We start from the raw sequence: 22,642 nt of genomic DNA, 5'->3' as shown, positions 1-22,642 counted from the left end.
CTGTCCCTGGCTTCTTTTTGCTCAAGGCTAGCACTCTGCGACGTGAGCCACAGCGCCACTTCTGGTCGTTTTCTATATATGTGGTGCTGGGGAATCGAACCCAGGGCCTCATGTATACGAGGCAGGCACTCTTGCCACTAGGCCATATTCCCAGCCCCTCTTCATTCTTAAAAAAGAAAGTATCTGGCAGTAGCAGGAAGCTGGAAGGAAGAGAAGAAGGAGGAGGAGAAGAAGGAGGAGGGAGAGGGAGAAGGAGGAGGAAGAGGGAGGAGGAAGAGGAGAAGAAGAAGAGGAGGGAGGAGGAGGAGGAGGAAGAAGAAGAAGAAGAAGAAGAAGAAGAAGAAGAAGAAGAAGAAGAAGAAGAAGAAGAAGAAGTTGTTGTTGTTCCTTGACCTTGAGGGGCCTGGGGGAAGGTGACACTGACATTTTTGATTTGAGCTCCTAGGGTACTGATGTCCAGAATGGTGAGGGGAAAAAAAAAACCCAAACCCAAACATATTTCTGTTGTTTTAAGCTTTCAAAATTGTAGTAATTTGTTACAGCAGCCAGGGGACATGAAAACATTATGCTCTGCTTTGAATGATTCATTTTTGCAGAGCTCCTGGGGGGCCTGGTCTGCCTTGTCTCTCTGCCGACACTTGGACAATGAACGTATGAAGGCGCTCTGGCCCTTCTTGGACGTTCTAAGGAGCGAGACCTCTGCCCACGGGCCAAGCTGGGGCGTCCCCAGTCTCCCAGACGCGATCCCAAGGCACAAAGTTCCCTGGCTTTCAAGGCTCCCAGACGGGTCCTGGTGTCCCCACGTTCTCTATCTGTCTGAGATGAAAGCAGGTTGGGACTCTCTGCCCCCACCCACCCCTGCCGCTGTGTCCGGGCACTGGACAGCTTCGAGACATCCGCGGTAAGCTAGATTTCCAGGGCCGTCACCAAGGTCTACTCGGCCGGGTTCATTTGCCAGTCTACTGAATCTTCCGACGAGCTCGGCTAATCGGAGCCCTAGGTCAGGAGTGGGGAAAGCTGGTCACACCCCCATCCTCACGCCAACCCCCTGCCAACCACCAGCGAGGAGGCTCCCTCAACCCTCACCCCCCGGGGGGCTCCATTCCTCCTGCCATCTGGGCTCCAGCCATTCCTCTCGGCCTCTCTCTGGCGCATTCGTACTGTGGTGCGTGAAGGAGAAGCGCACCCCGGTGTATCACTCCTATGGAGATAGCCTTCCTTCTAGCAAGACGGCGTCGCCCGTGGAAGTTCCGAGGGAGATTCGCCGCGGGGTCACCTCTGACAAAAGGGACGGGGCTGGGTTGCACGTCCGACGTGTGCAGCCTGAGGCGGAACGAATGCTCTTTCCCACTCGGGGGATCAAGAAGGCCCCCCCGTAGGCGGCCACTGTTCAGTGCTCTCCAACTCGATCCAAATGAACGAAGCAAGGCGTCCATAGACCTCGGGACAGAAAGCCAGAGTTGAGGAGAAGGATGAGAACGGGTAAAAGATGTGATCTTGAGGTGGTTTTCAGACCTACGAGGCTCAGGGGTTGATTTTTTTTTTTTTTTAAATCCTTATAATTCTCAGACGGCCTAAGTTGTTCTTGAAATCCCCTAACCGACCCCCATGAGCTACAGCTCTCCTGGCTTGAGATCTGTATGGTAATCCTTGTGCACAGTAAGGATGGAGAACCACTGGGCTCGACTAAAGGAAGAAACCGAAGGAAAGTGTAGAAGCAGATGCTTAGATGCTTAAGCAGGACACCACTGTGTTTCCGATGGGATTAACCCTAGCAGGGCCTTGGAGGAGAACCCTACATTACGCAGGCTCCCCTCTTAGAACCTCTCTAGCTGTCACAAGATTACACCTCTAGGATCTCAACTATTTGTTAGTAGGGGCATTACTGCTCTTCAAAAAAATAAATAGGAAGAAAGCAAAGATAAATAAAGCACCTAGCAGGACACAGGGGAAGAGAGGCAGAGTCTAAGGCTGGCTTCTGAGTTAGACACGAGTACTGTCTTGGTGCCGGTGGCTCACGCCTGTCATCCTAGCTACTCAGGAGGCTGAGATCTGAGGATCGCGGTTCAAAGCCAGCCAGGGCAGGAAAGTCAGTGAGACTCTTATCTCCAACGAGCCCACTCAGAACAAGCCAGAAGTAGTATGGTGTTTCAAGCGGTGGAGCGCTGGCCTTGAGCACAGAGAGGCTCAAGGACAGCGCTCAGGGCCCTGAGTTCAAGTCCGAAGACCAGTAAAAAGAAAAAGAGCCCCGAGTTCAGAAGGAAGAGGGAACTTTGTCCTACTTGTCCATGGAGGCTCTGATGACTTCAGGAAATGAGGATGTGTTTGGATTTTCACTGCCGTTTCCCATTCCCCACCAACTTCATGTCTCTTGAGAGAATCCAGCTTCCCTTCTACTGTATTATTTTCATACCAAGGCCTTTGCCCAGGTCCCAAGCAAAACTCACAGATACTTAAACCCCCTCACAACAGGACTCAAAACAGGAGTCTAATTAATTAAAGCGCTAATTGAACTTCCCCATTACGGATCCATTAGTTCCCGCTCTGACATAAACATTAATCAAGTTCACTGAATAATACCCTCTCTCTACTTGCCTGTCGACAGATCTGCCTGTAGTCTTGTGACGCTAACACGGACATAGACCCTCTCAATGCTATATGGTACCTTTGTTATTATCGGCTACAGCACAAATAACCATGGCCATGCTGTGTGAAGGTGGGAAGAGAGCACAAAATAAACCAAAATATGCCAAATGCATATATGTCTCTGTGTGTGTATCCATCCATCCATCCATCCATCCATCCACCCACCCACACATCCACCCACCCATCCATCATCCACCCATCCACCCACCCATCCATCCACCCACCCATCCATCCATCCACCCACCCATCCATCCATCCACCCATCCATCCATCCACCCACCCACCCATCCACCCACCCATCCATCCATCCACCCATCCATCCACCCATCCATCCACCCACCCATCCATCCACCCATCCATCCATCCACCCACCCATCCATCCATCCACCCACCCACCCATCCACCCATCCATCCACCCACCCATCCACCCATCCATCCATCCATCCACCCACCCATCCATCACACCCATCCATCCATCCATCCATCCACCCATCCATCCATCCATCCACCCACCCATCCATCCATCCATCCATCCATCCATCCACCCACCCACCCACCCACCCACCCATCCATCCATCCATCCATCCACCCATCCATCCATCCATCCATCCATCCATCCACCCATCCACCCGGGGAGGTCTCCCCCTCATGGTGGAACTGGGGGTGGGGGGGGGAGGCCTGACCTTCATCGACCTTCAGGAATGTGAGACGTAGTCCCGGGGTGTCGACACTGCCACCGTGCACAATCCCCACGGGGCCATCCCGGCTGAGGACAGCAGCCCAGGTCGGATTCCCCTACCCACACCCCGCCGATGGGCACGAGGAAGGCCTCCTGAACCAGCTCAGGACAGTGCGGAAGAGCCGGCCGCCTCCATTCCAGGCTCCTGCTCCCTCCCCCTCCTCCTCCTCCCCCTTCTCCTCCTTCTCCTCCTCCCTCCCCCTCCTCCCCCTCCTCCTCCTCTTCCTCTTCCTCCTCCTCCCCCCTCCCCTCCTCCTCCTCCCCCTCCTCCTCCTCCCCTCCCCTCCCCTCCCCTCCCCCTCCTCCTCCTTCTCCTCCCCCTCCCCCTCCTCCTCCCCCTCCTCCTCCTCCTCCCTTCCCCTCCTCCTCCCCCTCCCCCTCCTCTTCCTCCTCCCCCCCTTCCTCCTCCCCTTTCTCTCCCTCCTCCTCCCCTCTCCCTCCTCCTCCCCTCCCCCTCCCCCTCTCCCTCCTCCTCCCCCTTCCTCCTCCCCCTTCTCTCCCTCCCCCTCCCCTCCCCCTCCCCCTCCTCTTCCTCCTCCTCCTCCTCCTCCTCCTCCTCCTCCTCCTCCGTGGCCTCAGCCTTCCGGAGCTTGTGATCCCGTGGGCCCCCCCCTCCTCCCCTCCCCCTCCTCCCCTCCCCCTCCCTTCCCCCCTCCCCTCCCCCTCCCCCTCCTCCGTGTTTCAGGATCGGCTGTGACAGGGCCAGGCCCGGGTCACACGGGGTAGGTGGTCGCAGATGGACTCCCGAGGATGGGAGCTGGGTGAGATGAAGGGAGGGGAGGCCGTGGGCGGGAGACACGGGGATCAGACTGTGTGTGACACCCAGGGCCCGCTGCCCGTGGGACTGAGGGGCCCCGCCGGGGGGGGGGCAGCGGCTCTGTGCCGGGGCCTGGGCGTCCTCAGCGACCGTCTCCCCAATTAGGTAGCTACGGAGTCAACCCAGGCGGAGAGCACAGGCTCACCCCTCCGTCGAGATCCCTCCTAATTGCCTCCCCGACACTCATAAAAAAATCTCCAGAATCCGGTTCCGAGGGACTTCAAAGAGGCCTCCTCTCAAAGGGACGCTCAGAGCTTTCAAAATCAAGCCGCAGAGTCCTCGCTGCGGGGACCGGGAGGACGAGGCTGCAGCCCGGCTCCCGGCCGGGAGGGATTCCTCCACCAGCTCGAATCCTCCCTCCTCTGTCCTCAGCCGCACGCCACCCGGGGAGGCCGATGGCGTCGGGCACTCGATTCCCCCCACGGGAAGGAGACATCGTCTGGTCCGGGAGATTCTTAGGGCTGACCGCGTCCGGGGGAAATGCCCGAGGAAGCCCATCAGAGCCGGGCGGGGGCGACGGGCGGGGAGATGAATACAGGCCTCACACTCGATCCTTTCTACGTCCTTAGAAACGATCGTGCGCGTGGCCTGCCTACACAGAGCCCCCCCCACCCACCCCACCGCCCCCCGGGAACCGGCACCGGGAGGGCTGCGTGGAAATCCTTCCTTCCTTCCCCTCTTTTCCTTTTTTAAAAGTTATCTGCTAGATGCTCTGCAAAGGGCTTTCTTTGTGGTGAGCTTAAGGCAGCTCAGTTTAACTAACAGCAGGTAGAGTATTGTTAAAAAAAAAAAAAGGATCAAAATGAAATATAGGCTTGGCCCCCCACGATCCGCTTCCCGAGGATACGGAGGAGAAGAGGCGTAGCTGCTCCTTGGCCTCAAAGGCCTTCCTCTGGAATTAATAGTTCCCTTCCCACGATGGCTTCCCGGGGGGAAGGAGTCCCTGCCGCGATTGGATCTCGTTCGCCAAGCTCTGGCTTATTTAAGGAGTAGACGGATCCACTGGCGAGTTCCCTGCTCACAGGAAAGGGCCAATGGAAAGCTTTAAAGGAGCCCCACCGAAGCAACTTTTATTTACATTTCCTTGAGGGGTGGGCCTCTCCCTTCCTCCTCTCCTTCCATTCCCCCGGGCGGGGGGGTGGGGGGGGGGTGGGCAGGGGGGGGGCTCTGTGTCTGAAAGCTCACGTCTGCCTTCGGGCCAGGGCTTTGCCTTCCTTTAGTCGGCTACCTGCAGAAGTGAGTTTTAGTGTTTGCCAGATGAGGATCTGGTTTTTGTGGAAGGCGGGTGGAGAGGTAGCACTTGGTTCTCACCAAACGCGTACAAGGTGGGGAGTATCTGAGGTGCTAGAAACCCCACAGAGATACCAACCACTGATCAAACGCTCTGCTTTCCTCCCCCACCCCCCCATCATGTATGACTTGCATACCACACAGAGCTCTGGGCGGCTGAGGTACGGAGGTGGAACAGAGAAGGCCGGCAGAGGGTCCTCTTGCGTGAATACAGCTCTGGCCTTTGCTCTTTCCGAATTTCCTTCAGGATATTTGTGGGTGGCCACACCAGTGCCAGCCCCCACGAGTTGTCATGACAACCTCAGAGGGCCCCATGGGGTCGGAGGGGGGAATCCTTACCCCCTCTGTGGCTGGGCCCTTCCTGCCGGCAGGTATTTCTATCGCTCCATGGTTTGGGTTTCCCTTCTGACGCTCCCAACACCATCGTCTGGCCGGGGGAGCGTTTCCTTGTGTGTTCTGCAAAGCATCTGCCCACGGTCATGGGGAAATGGCGGCGGGGAGCCCCGGGGGGGGGGGGGTGGTCCCCTCACTGGGTGAGCCAGCTGCTGAAAGGGACCACATTGGCCGGGGGGAGGGGCCCCTGGAGCAACAGCAGAAGGGTGGGGGGGCGGATAGAGGGGTGGAAATGGAGCCCCAAGTCCTGAGACCAAGCCCACGAGGGCAGAGGGCACAGAGCTGCTGGTTATCACAGTCGCTCCCCAAAGGCATGTGCAATGCGCATACAATCATGGACGACGGGGAGGAGGAATCCCGGTTCCCTGGGGGAGGAGCTGTCGGCTAAGCAGCTTCATGTTAACAAAGGCCCTCCACCCCCCGACACTGGATATATGTCTGCCACCGTGAGAGCCAGTCACTCGACTTGGTTTATGGCACCTGGACAAATGGCAATTATGTGGGTACGATCCCCCCCAGAGGAGCGGGTGCTTCAATCAATTCTAAAAGCTGAGCTTGAGAGGTTTACGGCACGTCGGTGCCTTGCTATGAGGGAGGTGTCATCTGAAAACCACAACTTGCTGGTCTTTGGCACCGAGGGTGATTGAGGTCTCTGCAGACCTCCCCAGGAAGCAGGGAGCTGGCTAGCTTCCAGGCTGCTCACCCCCCCCCCCCCCATTCCTGCCACAGGAGACCAAGATGGCCCGACGCTTACCTGGGTTTGCTGAGGCTCGCTGCCTTGGTCTCCCCAAGACGAACACGTTTGGTTCCACGCTGATACACAGCATCCGTGACAAGCGAGCCCAGATACACACAGTTATGATGTGCGTGAGCAGAGGTACGTTCTCAAGAGCGCAACGCGTCCGCGGACATCTCAGAGCAAGGACACAACATCCAAGGACACACCAGACGCGCAAGAGCCTCCGTGGACAGGCAGCTTTGGCTAAGCTCATTCCGTATCGACATTTACAAGGCCTCCTGTTTAGGAAAGGAGCAGAGCCCCTCCTGGAAGCAACAAGGCTTCAGCGTCAAGAAACAGTTACCGTGCGGAGCGGAGCAAGGGACTGAGGCTCAGTCAACATACGTTGAAACTTTGTACAACTCCTTAGATGTAATAAACACTGACTTTAGAGAAGAAGCGAAGCAATGAAAGCATAATTAAAACGAAACAGCGCCAGCAAGGCTTAGCGCGATCTGCCTGGCATCCCAGTTCCCAGAGCCCCGAGGCTGGAGGCTCTTGAGTTTGAGGCCAGCCTCGGCCACACACACAAGCTCCGAGCCAGACGGAGTGACACGGCGGACTCTGCCTCAGACAGTAAGTACTTCCTGAGCTGCCCCATTATGGCCACTCAGAGATGTCCTGTTGAAGTGACAGGCGGAAGCACAATTACCCAACCAAACAAAGCTTCTACAACCATGCTTCATGACCTGGCAAATTGAGATACAGTCAATCTTACATTCCAAGAAGAACCGATGCTACGGAGATGATAATGTCATAGGATTGCGAATGCCAGATGTATTTTCTAATGTGTATAGCAAATTGTGTGTGTGTGTGTGTGTGTGTGTGTGTGTGTGTGTGTGTGTGTGTCTTTTCCAATGCATCTGTAGGGGAAAAATGGGAGAAGAGAATTGTGTTGAGGGTTGAGAAGTAAAAAAGAAAAAGTTAAAGCTTCCTTGAAAAAGAAAAAAAGATGGGGGGGGGGTGAGCAAAGATGGTGGGTAGTGCACCGTAAGGGTTGGGGAAACGGAGGTGGGTAGCATCTTCCTCGTGAGAGGCAGTGTTGTGACGAGGAGATAGGGAGGAAGATGGCTGCCCTCCCCGGCCTTCCTCCTGAGAAAAAGATTCTTTTTCTTGTTCTCTGAACGCTATATGGTGACGGCTATCTGTACAACATTTGCATTCTATGAGGAATTATGGGCAATCTAGAGATGATTTCAAGCATGCAGGACGATATCTGTAGGTTCCATGCAAAACAGTATGAAATTTTACATGACCAATGTGCGTGTCTGCAATTGGCGAGGCTCGGAGGGTTCTGGAAACAGTGCCTTAGATCGCACTGGAGCATTCGAAGCCCTTACTGGTCTTGTGCGCCTGGGCACTTGAGAACTCAGGTGTTCTGGCAAAAGTGTTGCTTTTCAGGTCGATAATCCATTTTGGTTACGATAAATAGAGACAGGCTGAAAATGTTCATCGGAACAGGCACATTACACAAACCTGTGTGACACACGTTTTTAGACTTCAAGAAGTCTGTCTCTCCCAAGGTACAGGCTTGTCTTCATGGGACAATGAAAATTATATAACCCATTCTTTGGGCTTATCCAAGGAAGCACAGAGTGAAATTAAATGTCTGACTGAAAGAACAAATGAATCCTGGTAGCGCTCCTCATTTAATTGACTTTGCAAATGTTCCTGTGCCAGGCTTTTAATTGTTCTGTTACTGTAAGCTGCCTCAAAGCTTTTTAGAGAGGGCATACATCATGTCTAAAGAAACGGCATCAAGGACAGAACCTTCTGAAAGTGGCTCAGGGCGACTGTAGGCGGAACAGATGTGTCCTTATCAGGGCACAGAGAAGTTCAGAGAGTAAATGTTCCTAATGTCCCAGAACCTCCCTTGTAAACAACGCCGGAGAAAATCCACGGGGCCAAACAATTCACAGACATCGGAGACAGAAAACCAGAGCAATACCAGGAAGGACTTGGGGCTTGCTTTTTTTTTTTTTTTTTTTTTTTTTGCAGTAATATAGATTTGTCACGCCTAAGTCACAATCACCAGGCGCAGACGAAGGCTTTGGAGTTCTAGGAGAGGCACAGAAGGAGTGGTATGGTAAACAAGACTAGGAATGTGGGTTTCACCGGGGCCCTAACATGGGAGACTTGAATTTTAATTTAAAAAAAAAAGAAGGTAAACAAGACCCATCTGCCCGTCACGGTCATTGGCACAATGTTCACTATCTGAGCCCTGTTACTAAATCATCAACACACTGCATTCTGCAAAGGGGGTTCTGCGAAGAGGAACCAGTATGTCAACTGTTCACTGCGTGGAGATTCCTTCTGTACCGACACATCCGTGCCCCCAAACCCCAATACCTTTTAGCTAAGTGAGAATGCCCCCTCTCCAGAACCTTCCCTCTTCCCACCACCTACGCGGGTGGAAACAAGTAGGGGCCAGGACGGTGACTGGTCAAGCCCATCTTTGGACATGTCCACACCTCACCTTGTAGTCTGGCGTCTTCCTACCGTAAGTATGACATGATTTTCTATGAAGAGCAGTGTAGTGGCTGTCCTTTCCTTTATCTTCCTTATGCCAGTGTCCAAAGGGCACCATGAAGGGGTTGGTGGGAAATACCAAGAGAATGCGAGCATGGGAGAGAAAACGAGAAGGAGGAAGAAACAATCAAAGGTAAGTCAAGGCAGAGTCAGCAGGCAAGGAGAGCGGCAGGGAAGGCCTGTTGGGAAGTGGGGGGGGGGTGCAGTACCAGTTCCACTTTGTCTCCTCAAGACAGCACAGCTTGCAAAGCTGCTCTCTTTCCTCCCCTTCCACCACCCTGGAACGTTCTGGGCTTGCCCAATTTGGGCAAGTATGCATTTGGTATAATTCGGCCCCTATAGGCTTTCACAGGGTGAAGAAGGGGAAAAGGTTCTCTGGGCTGTATGCACGACGCTGTGTGGAGGTCATGTTATTAAATGACATGAGAAAGACGAGGCAAGGTGGGAGAGAGAGGTGACAACATAATGGTATAAAAAGATCTTTGAGTCAGAGACAGGTGAAGCGGAGTGCAAAGATCAGCTGAGAGGAAGTTCGGGAGCACGAGGGAGTCTAAGGTGGGAGCCACGGGAGGAGGGAGGGAAGAAGGAAGCCGGGAGCCGTCCTTGAGTCTTCTCATGACACTGGGCTCCTCAATACAAAGTCAGGTGCTTCCTTTGCTGGGCTTTGACCTAATCTTTCGGAATCATTGTACTATTTGAGCTCGCCACAGAGTCTATCATCCTTCAGTTCACTCCTTGGCAATCGCTCGCATACTGCCCCAGTGTGTCTACTTATAGGTTAATAGATTCCCGAGTCATGTAGATTTACACATTTGATCTACCACAATGATGGAAACCAGGCAACCTGTGTTTCTCTGGATCTGGCTTACTTCACTTAATGGAATGTTTTCCCAGGTCTTTCCAGGAAATGGGTACATGTAAGGGGGGCGGGGGGGCAAAGGAGAGGGATAGATGAAGGGTAGGAGAAGGAGAATGCAGTCAAGAATTCATGGTATATACCAGAAAAAAAATGTTAAAAAGTGGTGAGGGTTTGAACAGCGAAGGCGTGACGCTGATCAAGGTGCATCGTAATCATAAAGCGCTTTGTTAAATGGCACCTCCTTTATACAACGACTTGAAGAGAATAAAAAATTTTAAAAATAAGTCTGCACTTATTTGACGAGGCAGCGAAGGCCGCAAATGAAACTGCGACCCTAAAAAAAGTGGGCTGACCGGCCAGGGGCACAGTGCAGGACTCAGGTGCTGACACTGTGACCCCTAACAGTCCTGGGGTTCATCAAGGTAACAGCCTAGGGCTGGGGATATAGCCTAGTGGCAAGAGTGCCTGCCTCGGATACACGAGGCCCTAGGTTCGATTCCCCAGCACCACATATACAGAAAACGGCCAGAAGCGGCGCTGTGGCTCAAGTGGCAGAGTGCTAGCCTTGAGCGGGAAGAAGCCAGGACAGTGCTCAGGCCCTGAGTCCAAGGCCCAGGACTGGCCAAAAAAAAAACAAAAACAAAAAAAAACAAAAACAAGGTAACAGCCTAGCACAGATGTAGGGGGTTGGCGCAGGTGACAGAGCAAGCAACAAGCAAGTTAAGCAAGCCATTTACAGAAGCAGAATTTTACGGCCAGGTTGACCTAATAGTTAACTTCATTTGCACAATTATTACCTTGTTTCCCTAATCAAGATGGAGTCAGCTCTGCTTCCTACAGCCATTTCACAGAAATGCTTAAGAAATGATCACTACCACCACCATTATATATCTAAGATGATAAATACTCCTTTCCTATGCAGAATAGCTTCCATGTTCATTGGACTGAGGCTATTTTGGTAGCCTACAGATTTCATTCAAAGTGAATGCTCGTGGCCCCATGCTAACTTGGCCCCAAACGAGCCTCAACTCTTGATCCTCCTACCTCTGCCTCCTGAGTGGCTGTAGGATCACAACACCATACTCAGCTTGCTTTGGAGAGAGAGTCTTGCTAAGCATTCCCTGGATGGGGGCCCTGAGCTGTGACCCTCCTGAGTAAACTGGATTACGGGTGTGCACTATCACACGCAGGGCCTGCAATTCCTGATTTGAAGCTCTTCACTGCTTTGAGAGCCTGTGGCGCAGGAACTGACAGGACCGTGTGCAGCCAGCAGAGGCCCGGGCCCTCTGGGCTCTGCCTTCAACCCATGCCATCTTTGGGACTCTATCTGTAAGAAGTGGAGGAAATGGAACTCTGCTTGTGTCTGGAGAGCTGTTCGATATCTGAACAAGGTCTTGCTAGCCCTCTGTGGGGGCTTTAGTGACCCCTTGTGTCGCCTTTCTCATTCAGTGTTCAGAATTAACATCCACATGACTTGACCAGGGACTTCCCCCGCCCCACGAATCTTCCTTTAGAGCCTAGGTGACACCCCAAGAGATGCAATCTACTATGGCTTCAAATATTCCCCAAGCAAGGGCTTCAGTAGTTCACCAACCTTATGGATGCATGTCAACCCCCTACATCTGTGCTAGGCTTTTACCTTGATAAACCCCAGCTCGAGGACTGTCCTTCTACTTTGTCTGACTGTACTCTGAACATATACACACACACACACACACACACACACACACACACACACACACACACATCGAGTCATGTCATTAAGGTAGATGTCTTTATAAACCGATCAGCTCTGATAACGGATATAAGAAGTGGTGACTGGTTTGAGGGATTAAACACAGAAGCCCCTTCCATTTCTCTTTGATAATAAAGTACCACCATGGGTTTTACACCCCTGGTTCTGTTATCAATTTGGTTGCCTGGAGAGGTGTTGCTAAAAACTTTTGAAGTGCTTGTTTGTACATGCCAGGGTTTTCTCTAATCTACCAACCGATAAATAATTCTGCTCCGCAGTCTCCCAGAAGGGGGGGAAAATATACTACCATGAAAAGAGGAAGAAAAAGGCAAAATAAAAAATGTGTCTCGCGTTTCCTGGCTCTTGTCATAAGCTACTGACCATGGCTCAGGATCCCCACCTAGTGGAGACTTTGAGGTAATGACTGCCGTAGAAACGAAACTCAGAAACGAGGGTTGCTGCGGTTGCCGCCCTGGGAATCTGGTAAGTTATCTTTTCCCCACACAAAATGCCTGCTTTCTGCTGAGGCACCTGCTCGGCCTTAATCAGAAGCACTGAAGTTACTTAGGTTATCATCAATAGACTGATTCTCACTGAGACGTCTGGGCCTGGAAAATCATCCTTTTCCATACCACAGCAAACATATAGGTGCTTTATCCTTCGCCCCAATTCCTCCATTATGAGATATTTTTTTAAAAATTCTATTTTGACTGGGTAGAAAAGGGAAAAGAACAACAGAGAACTCAGGAGATGCCACTTTTCTCCTCGTTATTAATCCCCTGCCAGCTCTGATGAGGAAGTTGTGGCTGGTGTCCTCCAGTAGCTTAGACAGACATGAAAGGCATGATGTTTTTGAGTCTTTGTGCAAGACTAAGTAAGACCTCCACGGTTAAGTACGCACGCAGCTCTCTGCTCGAGTCCCCCTATTTTCTCTTTGCTGATCTTAGCTGAGTTTCCTAACCCTTCTCAGCCTTGACGCCCTCGTGGGTGGAATGAGAAGAAACCATGAGACCGTTTTCAGGATCAGGGAGAACGTGTATGTAGACCAATTAATGACAGCCATATAGTAGATGGAAAATATCATCCCCACTAATGATGAAAGATGCAACCGGGAGCCAACGAGGCAAACGGAAATAAGGTTGTGCTTTGCCACCTTGGCAATCTACGAGTGGGTTTCTTCCACCCTTATTACCATGGCCCCTGGGTGAGTGGCGCCGTCTCCATGTCTGGGGACATCCCTTCTCTCTATTCCCCTGTGGCGAATTCACACAACGTCTACCTATGTCAACATTAGCGAAAACAAGCCCACACTGAATTCACTCGTGCACACCGGGTCTATTCTTCTGTCCCCGAGGAATTCCTCTGCAACAAAACATACTCAGGAGAAAATTTAAGAACACGAGAGAACAGTTCCTCCCCGCATCCCGCCCACCCCCCACCCCAATGCTTTCTCTGTCTACTCTCTTAAGAGTATCCGTGGGGCCCTCAAATCTCCCAGAAGCTATGCTGACTTGTAATTCCCTGTGAGCTGAGGAATTAAAAACTTCAGGCAAACACAAGATGATCTGGGTCTGGGGAAGGTCAATGAAGGTCGGTGATGAAGGCAATGAAGAAGAGCGATTGGTGTTAGATAAATAGCAATTTGGAGCCCCACCTCCACCCCAGGGAGATGCCAGGACTGATGGGGTGTTCGTGCACAATATGTTCCCTTGTGTGCAGAGATAAGGCAGGCCACGAGGTGAAGGGGGATTCTTGGGGACCAGATGCAAGGGAGGTACTTATTAAAGGAAGAGAGGGTGCTTAAAGGTAACCTGGAATTCATGACAATGATAGAACGACAGAAGTAATCCTCACAGTGATCATTTATAATCCATCATCCATTGCTTGCAACACCCTAGGCATCATGACAGGAAGATGGAACTCACAAGCAGAGGAATTCTCCACAAGTGAATCAATAAACTTAATGCGATCGCCATCGAAACACCTAGTTCTAGGTGGGGTAGTTAAATGTTAAGTTAATGTGGAATATAAACGAGAAAGAATATCCAGGAAGACTCTGGGGGGAAGAATGGAAGACACAATAGCCTATCAGATATTAAAACATATTTTACAAGCACACATTAAGATGGTAAGTTACTAGGATTTTGTGAGAGATGCAATTAATAAAACCATATACCATTCAGAAATAGACCTGAATAAATGTGTAAGATAGATACTTTAAATTAGTGGAAAACAGAGGAATTATTCAATAAACATTCCTACTAAAATAAATACCATGTGAGGGTTGGTAGGTAAGGTTAGAATCTTACATTACAACTTTAATACCAGAAATCAGAGATAAGTCCAATAATTAGTGTGCATATAAATAAGCAGACATGCAAACATTCAAATAAAACAGGGGGAGATTTAAATTTTTTTTCATTCCAATGGGAAAAGTAATCGTAAGACAGAGCTAAATTCTTCAAAAACAAAGGAATTAGAAGAAAAAATATTCTTGCTATATATATATATATATATATATATATATATATATATATATATATATACCTCCACATTCATCATAACTAAATGACAATCTGCAGTTCACATCACAACGGACGGATCTCAGTGAAAAGTAAAGAGCTCCCGAGATCCAACAAGACACAGAGAAAAGAAGACAGAAGATCCGGAAGAAGACATTCACCCAAAGGCAACACGAGTGGCTTCCACGCAAGTGTCGACGCTCAGGCTGACTCATCAGAAGAGAGAGATGAAGGAAAAAATATAAACCAGGCAAAATGGCACCGTTCTGACGGACACGTTGGTAGAAAGAAAAGCCAATCCCCGGTGAGGGAGTCTGGACTCCGAGCGGGAAGCGGGAAGCGGGGAGGGGGGTACAGGGCACACCTGAGTCGAGTCGTCATGGCCGAGGGGCTCCCCCAGCAGGATGGGGGGGGGACGCGGTTCTTCGGCTAGCATCCCTGTTGGTTCGGCGCTGAGTCTTCCTGGCCTTTTCCCCTCGTGACGTTTCCGGTGGGATCAAGATCCCATCACACGGAAAGCGTGACGTGAACCCCAGATGGGACCGCGATGGTGCGACTCGATTATGCCGAGGGTCCCTGGACAGAGAGCACTACCCTGTCCGTGTGCACTCGCGCACACCCTGAGCCCCCAGAGCCCGTGGCACGGAGGGAAAGCCGGACTCCGTTCAAGGACAGCGACAGGGACAGAGTGGGGGTTTCTATTCTGCATAGAACCGTCCCTTCCAGGGGCTGGGGATGTGGCTTAGCGGTACAGTGCTCGCCTCGTATACATGAAGCCCTGGGTTCGATTCCCCAGCACCACATATACAGAAAACGGGCAGAGGTGGCGCTGTGGCTCAAGTGGCAGAGTGCTAGCCTTGAGCAAAAAGAAGCCAGGGACAGTGCTCAGGCCCTGAGTCCAAGCCCCAGGACTGGCAAGAAAAGCAAAACAAATAAACAAATCATCTATGCAGAACTGTCCCTTCCAGCCTGACTTACAACGCACGCTTCTGGAAACTCTTCCATTATCCGCAGGGGTTTCACCGGCCTTCCGAGCGAGCCAGGTAGAGAAGACATGATTCCTGGCCCCTGCCTGTCACCGTCCTTTGCCGTGGTTCTGGCTGGGATCGTGACGGGCTCCTTACACTCTTCTCTCCTCTTGCCTCCTCCCTTGGAGGCAGCCAGCCGGGGCCTTCACGCCCTGTCACCGGCAGAGGTATGTGTGTGTGCGTGCGTGCATGCGTGCGTGCGTGCGTGTGTGTGTGTGTGTGTGAAGAAGGGACCTGTGTGTCCACTCCTGAACCGAAGGCGAGGGAGAGAAAACCCAGCTCCTCCCTGTCGCCCAGCTACTCAGGAGGCTGAGACCTGAGGACTGCAGTTCAACACCAGCCCGCACAGGAAAAGCCCATGGGGCTGTTATCTCCAGTGAACCACCCCAAAACCCAGAAGCGGAGCCCTGGCTTGAGTGGTAGAGCACTGGGCTTGAGAGAAGAAGCTAAGAGGGAGTGCCTAGGCCTGGAGTTCAAGCCCCAGGATTGGCGCTCTCTCTCTCTCTCTCTCTCTCTCTCTCTCTCTCTCTCTCTCCAGGGCATAGAAGCATCTAGAATCATTATCCCAGCATCGAAACAGGCGCGTCTCTCGTCACTCAACCGCAGAGCTTGGACCTCTGGCGCTGGGGAAGCCGATGAGCAAGGGCAGGGGGCGCTCCGGGTCCCAGAACCGGGACGAGAAGCGTCCCTCGCAGCCCCCACCCGGCTGGGTGACCCCAGACATCCCGTCTCTGGGGGCACAGCCCGGGGGAGAACCTGGGAGGGACCCCCCCCAACCCCGAGCCCCTCTGGTTTGCCCTTGATGAGCCCCCCCTCTCCGAAAGCGAGTGAGAAACAATGTCCTTGAAGTCCTCGGAGGAAACTCAGAGGCGACCCCAAGAGACGCGGCTCCCATGGGTGTCTAGCACCCCGCAGGGACTCGATACCCAATGCCTTCTCTGGGACCCCAGAGAACGGAATGGTGCTCGCCAGCCTCCGCCCATCATTTCACCTCTCCAGGTAAAATCAGGGTGTTGGATTGGTTGGTTCTAAATGCTTGGGGTGGTCGTGTCCAGGTCTTGCCACCAGAGGGTGCAGTGTAAAAGCCAATGGCTGCGGAGCCCTAGCAGGAGGCTCAGAGGGGGATGACTTGGGGGTCCAGACTCAGTTTCTGGGGGTGACAGCCCCCCCCCCCGCACTTCAGAGCCACCTTAATCTAATCCACAGCCCGTTCCGGGGTTGCCTGACTCTGAAGTCTGCAAAGCGTTTTACCGAAGCGGGTTCTCACCTAAGCTTATTAAAACAGACTATTCCAAGTTCCGAGTCTCCTTTTTCCTGCGGGCAAAGAGAGGGTCACTTCGGCAGGATCTTCAAAGTTAAATGTAGAACAACCCGCCGGAGCGTCTATAAGTACAGCTTACAATCGGCCTCACTGCCGGGTCGGGGTTCAAGGGCTCCATGCGTGTTGAAAAGAACACACCAACTTGTTCTATGCCCCAGATTTAGTTGACTTATCTAACCTATCTATCTATCTATCTATCTATCTATCTATCTATCTATCTATCTATCTATCTATCTATCTATCTGTCTGTCTGTCTGTCTGTCTGTCTGTCTGTCTGTCTGTCTGTCTATCTATCTATCTATCTGTCTGTCTGTCTGTCTGTCTGTCTGTCTGTCTGTCTATCTATCTATCTATCTATCTATCTATTTATCTATCTATAATATACTATATCTACATTAGGTAAGTCCTCACCCCTTAGGAACGCCTCTGAGTTTGGTCCTGCTACCTCCATCTCTCGTGTAGCTGGGCTTACAGAGGTTAGCTAACATGCCCGGGTTGTATCTGAAGGTAGGGTCTTGCTATCATTTGTTGTTGTTCAGGCTGGCCTCAAATCTTGAATTGTCTCATCTCTGCCCCCTGCAATGGCTGGGATTACAAGAATCCTCCACCACCACATACCCGATTTTTGTCTGTGTTTTAAAATCAAGTTTTATGGAGCACATTTGCCCCTAGTATTATTATCTTGCTAGTGATTTCATGGACTTATTAAATGCATTGGCATTTTAATACACGCAATGACTTGTTCAATTGCAATCTCTTTGTCCAACCTTTAGAGGTTCAGATAATAAAATACATAAATAATAAAAAGCTATTTCCCATAACCTCTCCACAGATGATGGATTTTTTTTTAATATATAGAATGTCTAATTGTAGGAAAAAAATATCAAAATTTCAAATGGAAACCAAAACGATGCATACATATTATAAAAGAGCACATTATTCTTGCTCAGAATCCTTGTGAACCATAAGCAATATTCTAAAGCCGTATTTCATTTATCCTTGGACACGAAATTTTATATATGACAATGGTCAGAATGTCATTTCCGGTGGGGGGGGGGCGGGAAAGCATCTGTGTGTGATTTGAGAAAGACCGGCTGCAGGCTGGGAACTCTTCCTACCACAGGAGCTTTGCCACCTCACTAAAGTGCAGGGTGTGTGCTAAGACAGATCCTCCATGGACAAAGTCTAGGTGAAAGACACATTCGTTTGTAACTCCAAGGGGACAAATTGGGGTCCTAAAGGTTTATTTATTTTTATTTACAATGGCCTCTTCTTTGCTGGTCCCATTCCGTCTTGGAAACTAGCCTTCCATTGTGGGTCACACAGGAGATTAGGGTGGAAACACAGCTCTGTTGGGCCATTTACGGAAAACAACCATTTTCACTGAAAACTGAACAACCCAAGTTACCTGAACCTCACCTGTCTAAGTACCAGACTCCTTCCTTCCTTCTCCCCGATTCTAGTAGAAGGAAACTTAAAGTTTGCCTGAGTCAGAATCATTAAAGCAAATTGTAGGAAAACACGTCCTCCCTCAAAAAACACTAACTGGATTTCACCAGAAAATAAACTTGGATGGCGTTAAGATTTGTTCTGAGGAACTCATTATCCATGTCATAAACTTGAAATTACTTTGAAAAGACAACAGTCGTTTTCCAAGCCAGAAGCCAAAATTGATCTTCTAACGATTGTCTTCTCCTATGAGAAATGCGTCTTTGAAAAAAAAAAAAGAAAGAAAGAAAAAGAAAAAAAAATGTGTCTTTGATTGACCTTCCTGAGAACTTCTCAAACTCTCAGTGATGGAGCGTTCATCGATGACTGCAATTATTTCTCAGCCAACCAGGGCTTTTTATCAAATGAGGTAATAATGAAATGTGGAATAAATGGCATTTCTATGCCATCCGAAACACGCGTCCTCCACACGTTTGATTATACGTACGGGACCGACTCTGAGCAGTTCCCTGAGATCCATGTGTGTGAACCTGCCTCAGTACTTATTCTGCATGTTGACTTGGTCCTTCCAAGCTGTCTGTCTGTCTGTCAGTCAGTCCCAGGGTCCCAGCACGCTTTCCCCTCCGTGAGACTGTAGTGAAACTTAGCTCTGTGCTCAGAATGCGAACCCGACTTCAAGCCGGACGATTTGAACAACTCCAGTGCCTCGCACACCACCTTCACAGAGCACAGCGGACACCCCGTGAATATGGATCGCTGGGATTGTTCAACATGGCAGGAAGAGAGGCAGAGACCAGCCTGGTGCATCAATGCGTTTAAAGTAGCAACCCCCCGTCCCACCCCCAATACAAGACATGGGAAATTAAAGTGAGAAAGAAAAAGGGGAAAAAATTAAAAAAAAACCTTGGGGAGATTTCTATTCTCTTTTCCAACGGGAAAATCAATTTCCTTGTAAAAACGATTCAGCAGGAGTAACTACGCTAAGCGGTACATGGGTGGAAGTAATAGGTCAGTGGAGTCTAAGAAAAGTTTAGAGACACAGCTCCTGGAAAGCGCCATTTGGGCTGCAATTGAGCGCGTTGATGCTAGTCGCTTTCCATGCTCGGTGTATATAATTTCCTCCAGAGAACTTAAATCGAGAGCTCGCGTCTTCTGTGAACAGAGTACTGTCGCCGACATTGGACTCTTCCAACGGTGTGAAGTTACATCTCCAGCGAGCTTAACAATCTTACTGTTTCCATAATCACACATAGATGGAGCTTGTTCACATGTCTTTGTGGGGAAACTTTGTTTTCCCGGTGGGCTGGATGGGCCAACCAAAATAATATATGAAAAAAAAACCTCACAAAAATCGGAAGCGCTATGCGTGCAGGGGTATGATTAGAGGCATTGATATGCATAATTTATATAGTATGTAGGGTATAATAGATTCATGGTATGTATTTTATGTTATATGTTTTGTACATGTAAATAACTGTGCCAGGCACCGGTGACTCACGCCTGTAACCTTAGCTACTCAGGAGGCTGAGATCTGAGGATCGCGGTTTCAAAGCCAGCCCGGGCAGGAAAGTCCGTGAGACTCTTGTCTCCAACTAACCGCCGGGAAAGCTGTGGCTTAAAGTGGCATAGCACTATCCTTGAGCAAAAGAACAGTGGATTATATAGGATCGTATGTGACTTGGGCAAGTTTTGCCATTTTTTTTCGGGGGCGGGGGGGGGGAACATTTTGCTTTATGATGAACCACGAACCACAGTCGATGCAATTTGACTTAGGGCTCAGCCGAATGACCTATATATAAACTATATCGAGGATAAAGCTCCTATCACACAGCATAGCCATCGAAACAAAACAAAACAAGCCATCCCAACAACATTTCATTTCGCTGCTATCTGGACATTTCTTGTTTCAATCCGCTAGCACAAAACAACCACCACCAAACCTTTCCTCCAGTTGGAAACTACTTGGCAGAAAGTTCCTGCTGTACTCCTAGCGAACCCACGTAGGGGGCCTGCAAAGATGATGGGGGGGGGGGAGCAAAAACGCAGTGCGCATGTCTGTGTCATTCACGCTACGGTTGAAGAACGCAGCAGCGCGGGCTTCCAGCCAAGGGAGCCGCGTTTCCTACATCAGAAGCCCCGGCTCGTCCCGAGACAGGCCAGCCCTCGAGCCGCGGCGGGCCTTGCGCGTATCAGGACACACGTACGTTCTGGAACCCGAGTCAAGAAGAAAGCATCGAGATCCGACATACTGGGGGCCAAAACAAACCCGAGCTGGGAGCGCGTGCGTAGCGCGTGCAAGGCCGACGGAACGCATTGCAAAGCAAAACAAATCCAGATGTGGAGACACCGAGACGCGTGGAAGACGCGGCTCGGGGGAGCCCAACGGGGCAGAGCTGAGGAAGCGTGAGGACCCCCCCACCCCCCCCACCCCCAGCTCCAACGCTGCTTACCCGATGACGACGCAGGAAATGGCCGTGCCCAGGAAGGCGTACGTTAAAATCGACCCCAAGTTTTGAAAGAAGTGTCTCTAGGGAGGGGAACACAAGAAACACATTTCAGAGAAGAAACCTGCATTTCTGAGTGTAATGGGAGAGATGAAAAATAAACCACGCTTCTGAAAAACCCCCCATCTCTGGACTGTGCGGGCAGATTTGGGTCCTGACATCTCCCCTTAGCGTGTTCTTGGAGCTGAAGAGAAAGCTCCCTGTTGGGATTGGAAGGCGAGGAACGGCATGGGAGAAGGAACAGCATGGACGGTCACGGGGTAGAGAGGCCAGGAACAACGGACCTGATCGGCTAAGCCAGGACTGCACAGGGCTTTGGGGTGACCCACGGGAAATACGATCTCCAAGGCGTTTCGTGAATTAGGACTGTATATATATATTTTTTTTCCTAAAGGATTTAAAGCCACCCTTGGGCTTTTGTCTATCTTCCAAAGGGGGACACACACAGATTCTAAGAAAACCTGAACTATTCACTGGGACGAGCCATGCACGCAATGAGGTGTGGTTTTCGTTTGTGGGGGGGGGGGTTGTTGTGGGTTCACACTAACCACTGCCGACAGCAAGGGGGAGCCTGGAGTTCACAGAACAGTCTGTGATCGGGAAGCTGCTAGGACGGACAGGCCAGAGGGAGGGCGGGGAGCCCCGGAGATGGCAGCAGCAGCACCCCCAGATCCCACGGAGCCAGGGGGCCTCGATCTGCGGCCACCGACGTCCTCAGACCCACGGTGCCCGAGTCAACGTAGCCGCGAAAGCGATGTCCCCAGACGTACCTTCTTCAGACTGTAGCCCGCGTGGAATATGATCGGCGGCAGCAGCACGTTGAAGAAGATTTCTGGGTCAAACGTCATCTGCCAGGGAAGAGGGAAGCTGGGTTAGAACGGCAGTCCTGCGAGCCCCGACGGCGGGCGCTGTGAACGGTCCCGGGCACGGCCACCGAGGTTCTGCACAGACGGCAACGTGCCGCAGGGGTGGGGAAAGCGATCCCGGGCGGCCGGGAAGGGATTTCCCAGCGGGCAGGAAACGGGGTGGGTGGGTGGGAGCTGGGCGAGGAGACCGTGTGATTCGTGCTGTGAGAGAATCACCTGGGTGATTAAACCCACACAGTGAGGGACAAGGATAGAAATCATTTCAGCTCACGGGAGGCTTCTTAGAAAGCGCGTTGAAGCGCAGAGGTGTGTCCTGCGAACGAAGGGGCTGCCGAGTCGATGTTTTCGGGAGCAGCCGGATGAAACGGGCGGGCTGAGAACGGCACGCGGCGGGGCGAGGGTTTATTTGTCTACGCCAGACAGATCTGTGTTCCTTTCAGACTCGCTAGAGGCTCAAGAGCTGCTCAACCAGAGCTAGCACTCTGTCATTTGATCCCACAGCGCCGCTTCTGGTTTTCTGGTGGCTCATTGGAGATGAGAGTCCCATGGACTTTCCTGCCCGGGCTGGCTTTGAACTGCCATCCTCAGAGCTCAGCTTCCTGAGTCGCTAGGATGCCAGGCGTGAGCCACCAAACAGTTGAGTTTTACATTATACTGAAAGGGAAGAGAGTTAGAAATCTAAGCCATGCGCGAACGGAAGCAGAAAGCTAAAAGTGCTCCAGGAAAATAACTTTTCTTGGTGCCTTAGGACCAAACTTTCCCGGGTGGAGATGGGCGGGAAGAAAAGGGAGACCACGAAGGAATCGAGGGCGCTACGCGAAAGGAAGTGTACGTAAAGGTTACCCCGCGGTGTATCACCCTAAGACAACAATAAAGTCAATTAGGACAAGCCTAGAACACAGAAAACAAAGGGGCATGATCTCCCTGATATATGACTGTTAAGAAAGGGAGACGGAGAGACAGTAGAGACCAAGTCTGTGAATACTGTATACGTTCTTGTTACATTGTATATTGTATATATGTCTACCTGACCTAGACAGGGGATAGAAAAACAGGACGTAAGATATCACAAGAAATGTACACACTGCCCTACTATGTAACTGTACCTTTTTGCACAACACCTTGTCAAAAAATTTATGTTCAATTAATAAACAAATAAAAAAATA

The 22,642-nt window shown here is 51.0% G+C and overlaps 1 protein-coding gene across 1 annotated transcript in view; it reads right to left on the bottom strand.

Annotated features, from left to right (window-relative positions):
- Slc9a9 (solute carrier family 9 member A9) overlaps positions 1-22,642 on the bottom strand; it is a 167,017-nt gene that overhangs the window by 129,393 nt on the left and 14,982 nt on the right. Inside the window, 2 exon segments of the mRNA XM_048334749.1 lie at positions 20,557-20,633; positions 21,381-21,458. Coding sequence (XP_048190706.1) covers positions 20,557-20,633; positions 21,381-21,458 — 155 coding nt within the window.

This window comes from Perognathus longimembris, chromosome 26 (genome assembly GCF_023159225.1).
Source record: "Perognathus longimembris pacificus isolate PPM17 chromosome 26, ASM2315922v1, whole genome shotgun sequence".
NCBI classification, from domain to species: domain Eukaryota; kingdom Metazoa; phylum Chordata; class Mammalia; order Rodentia; family Heteromyidae; genus Perognathus; species Perognathus longimembris.
This window is presented reverse-complemented; position numbering and strand designations above follow the sequence as displayed.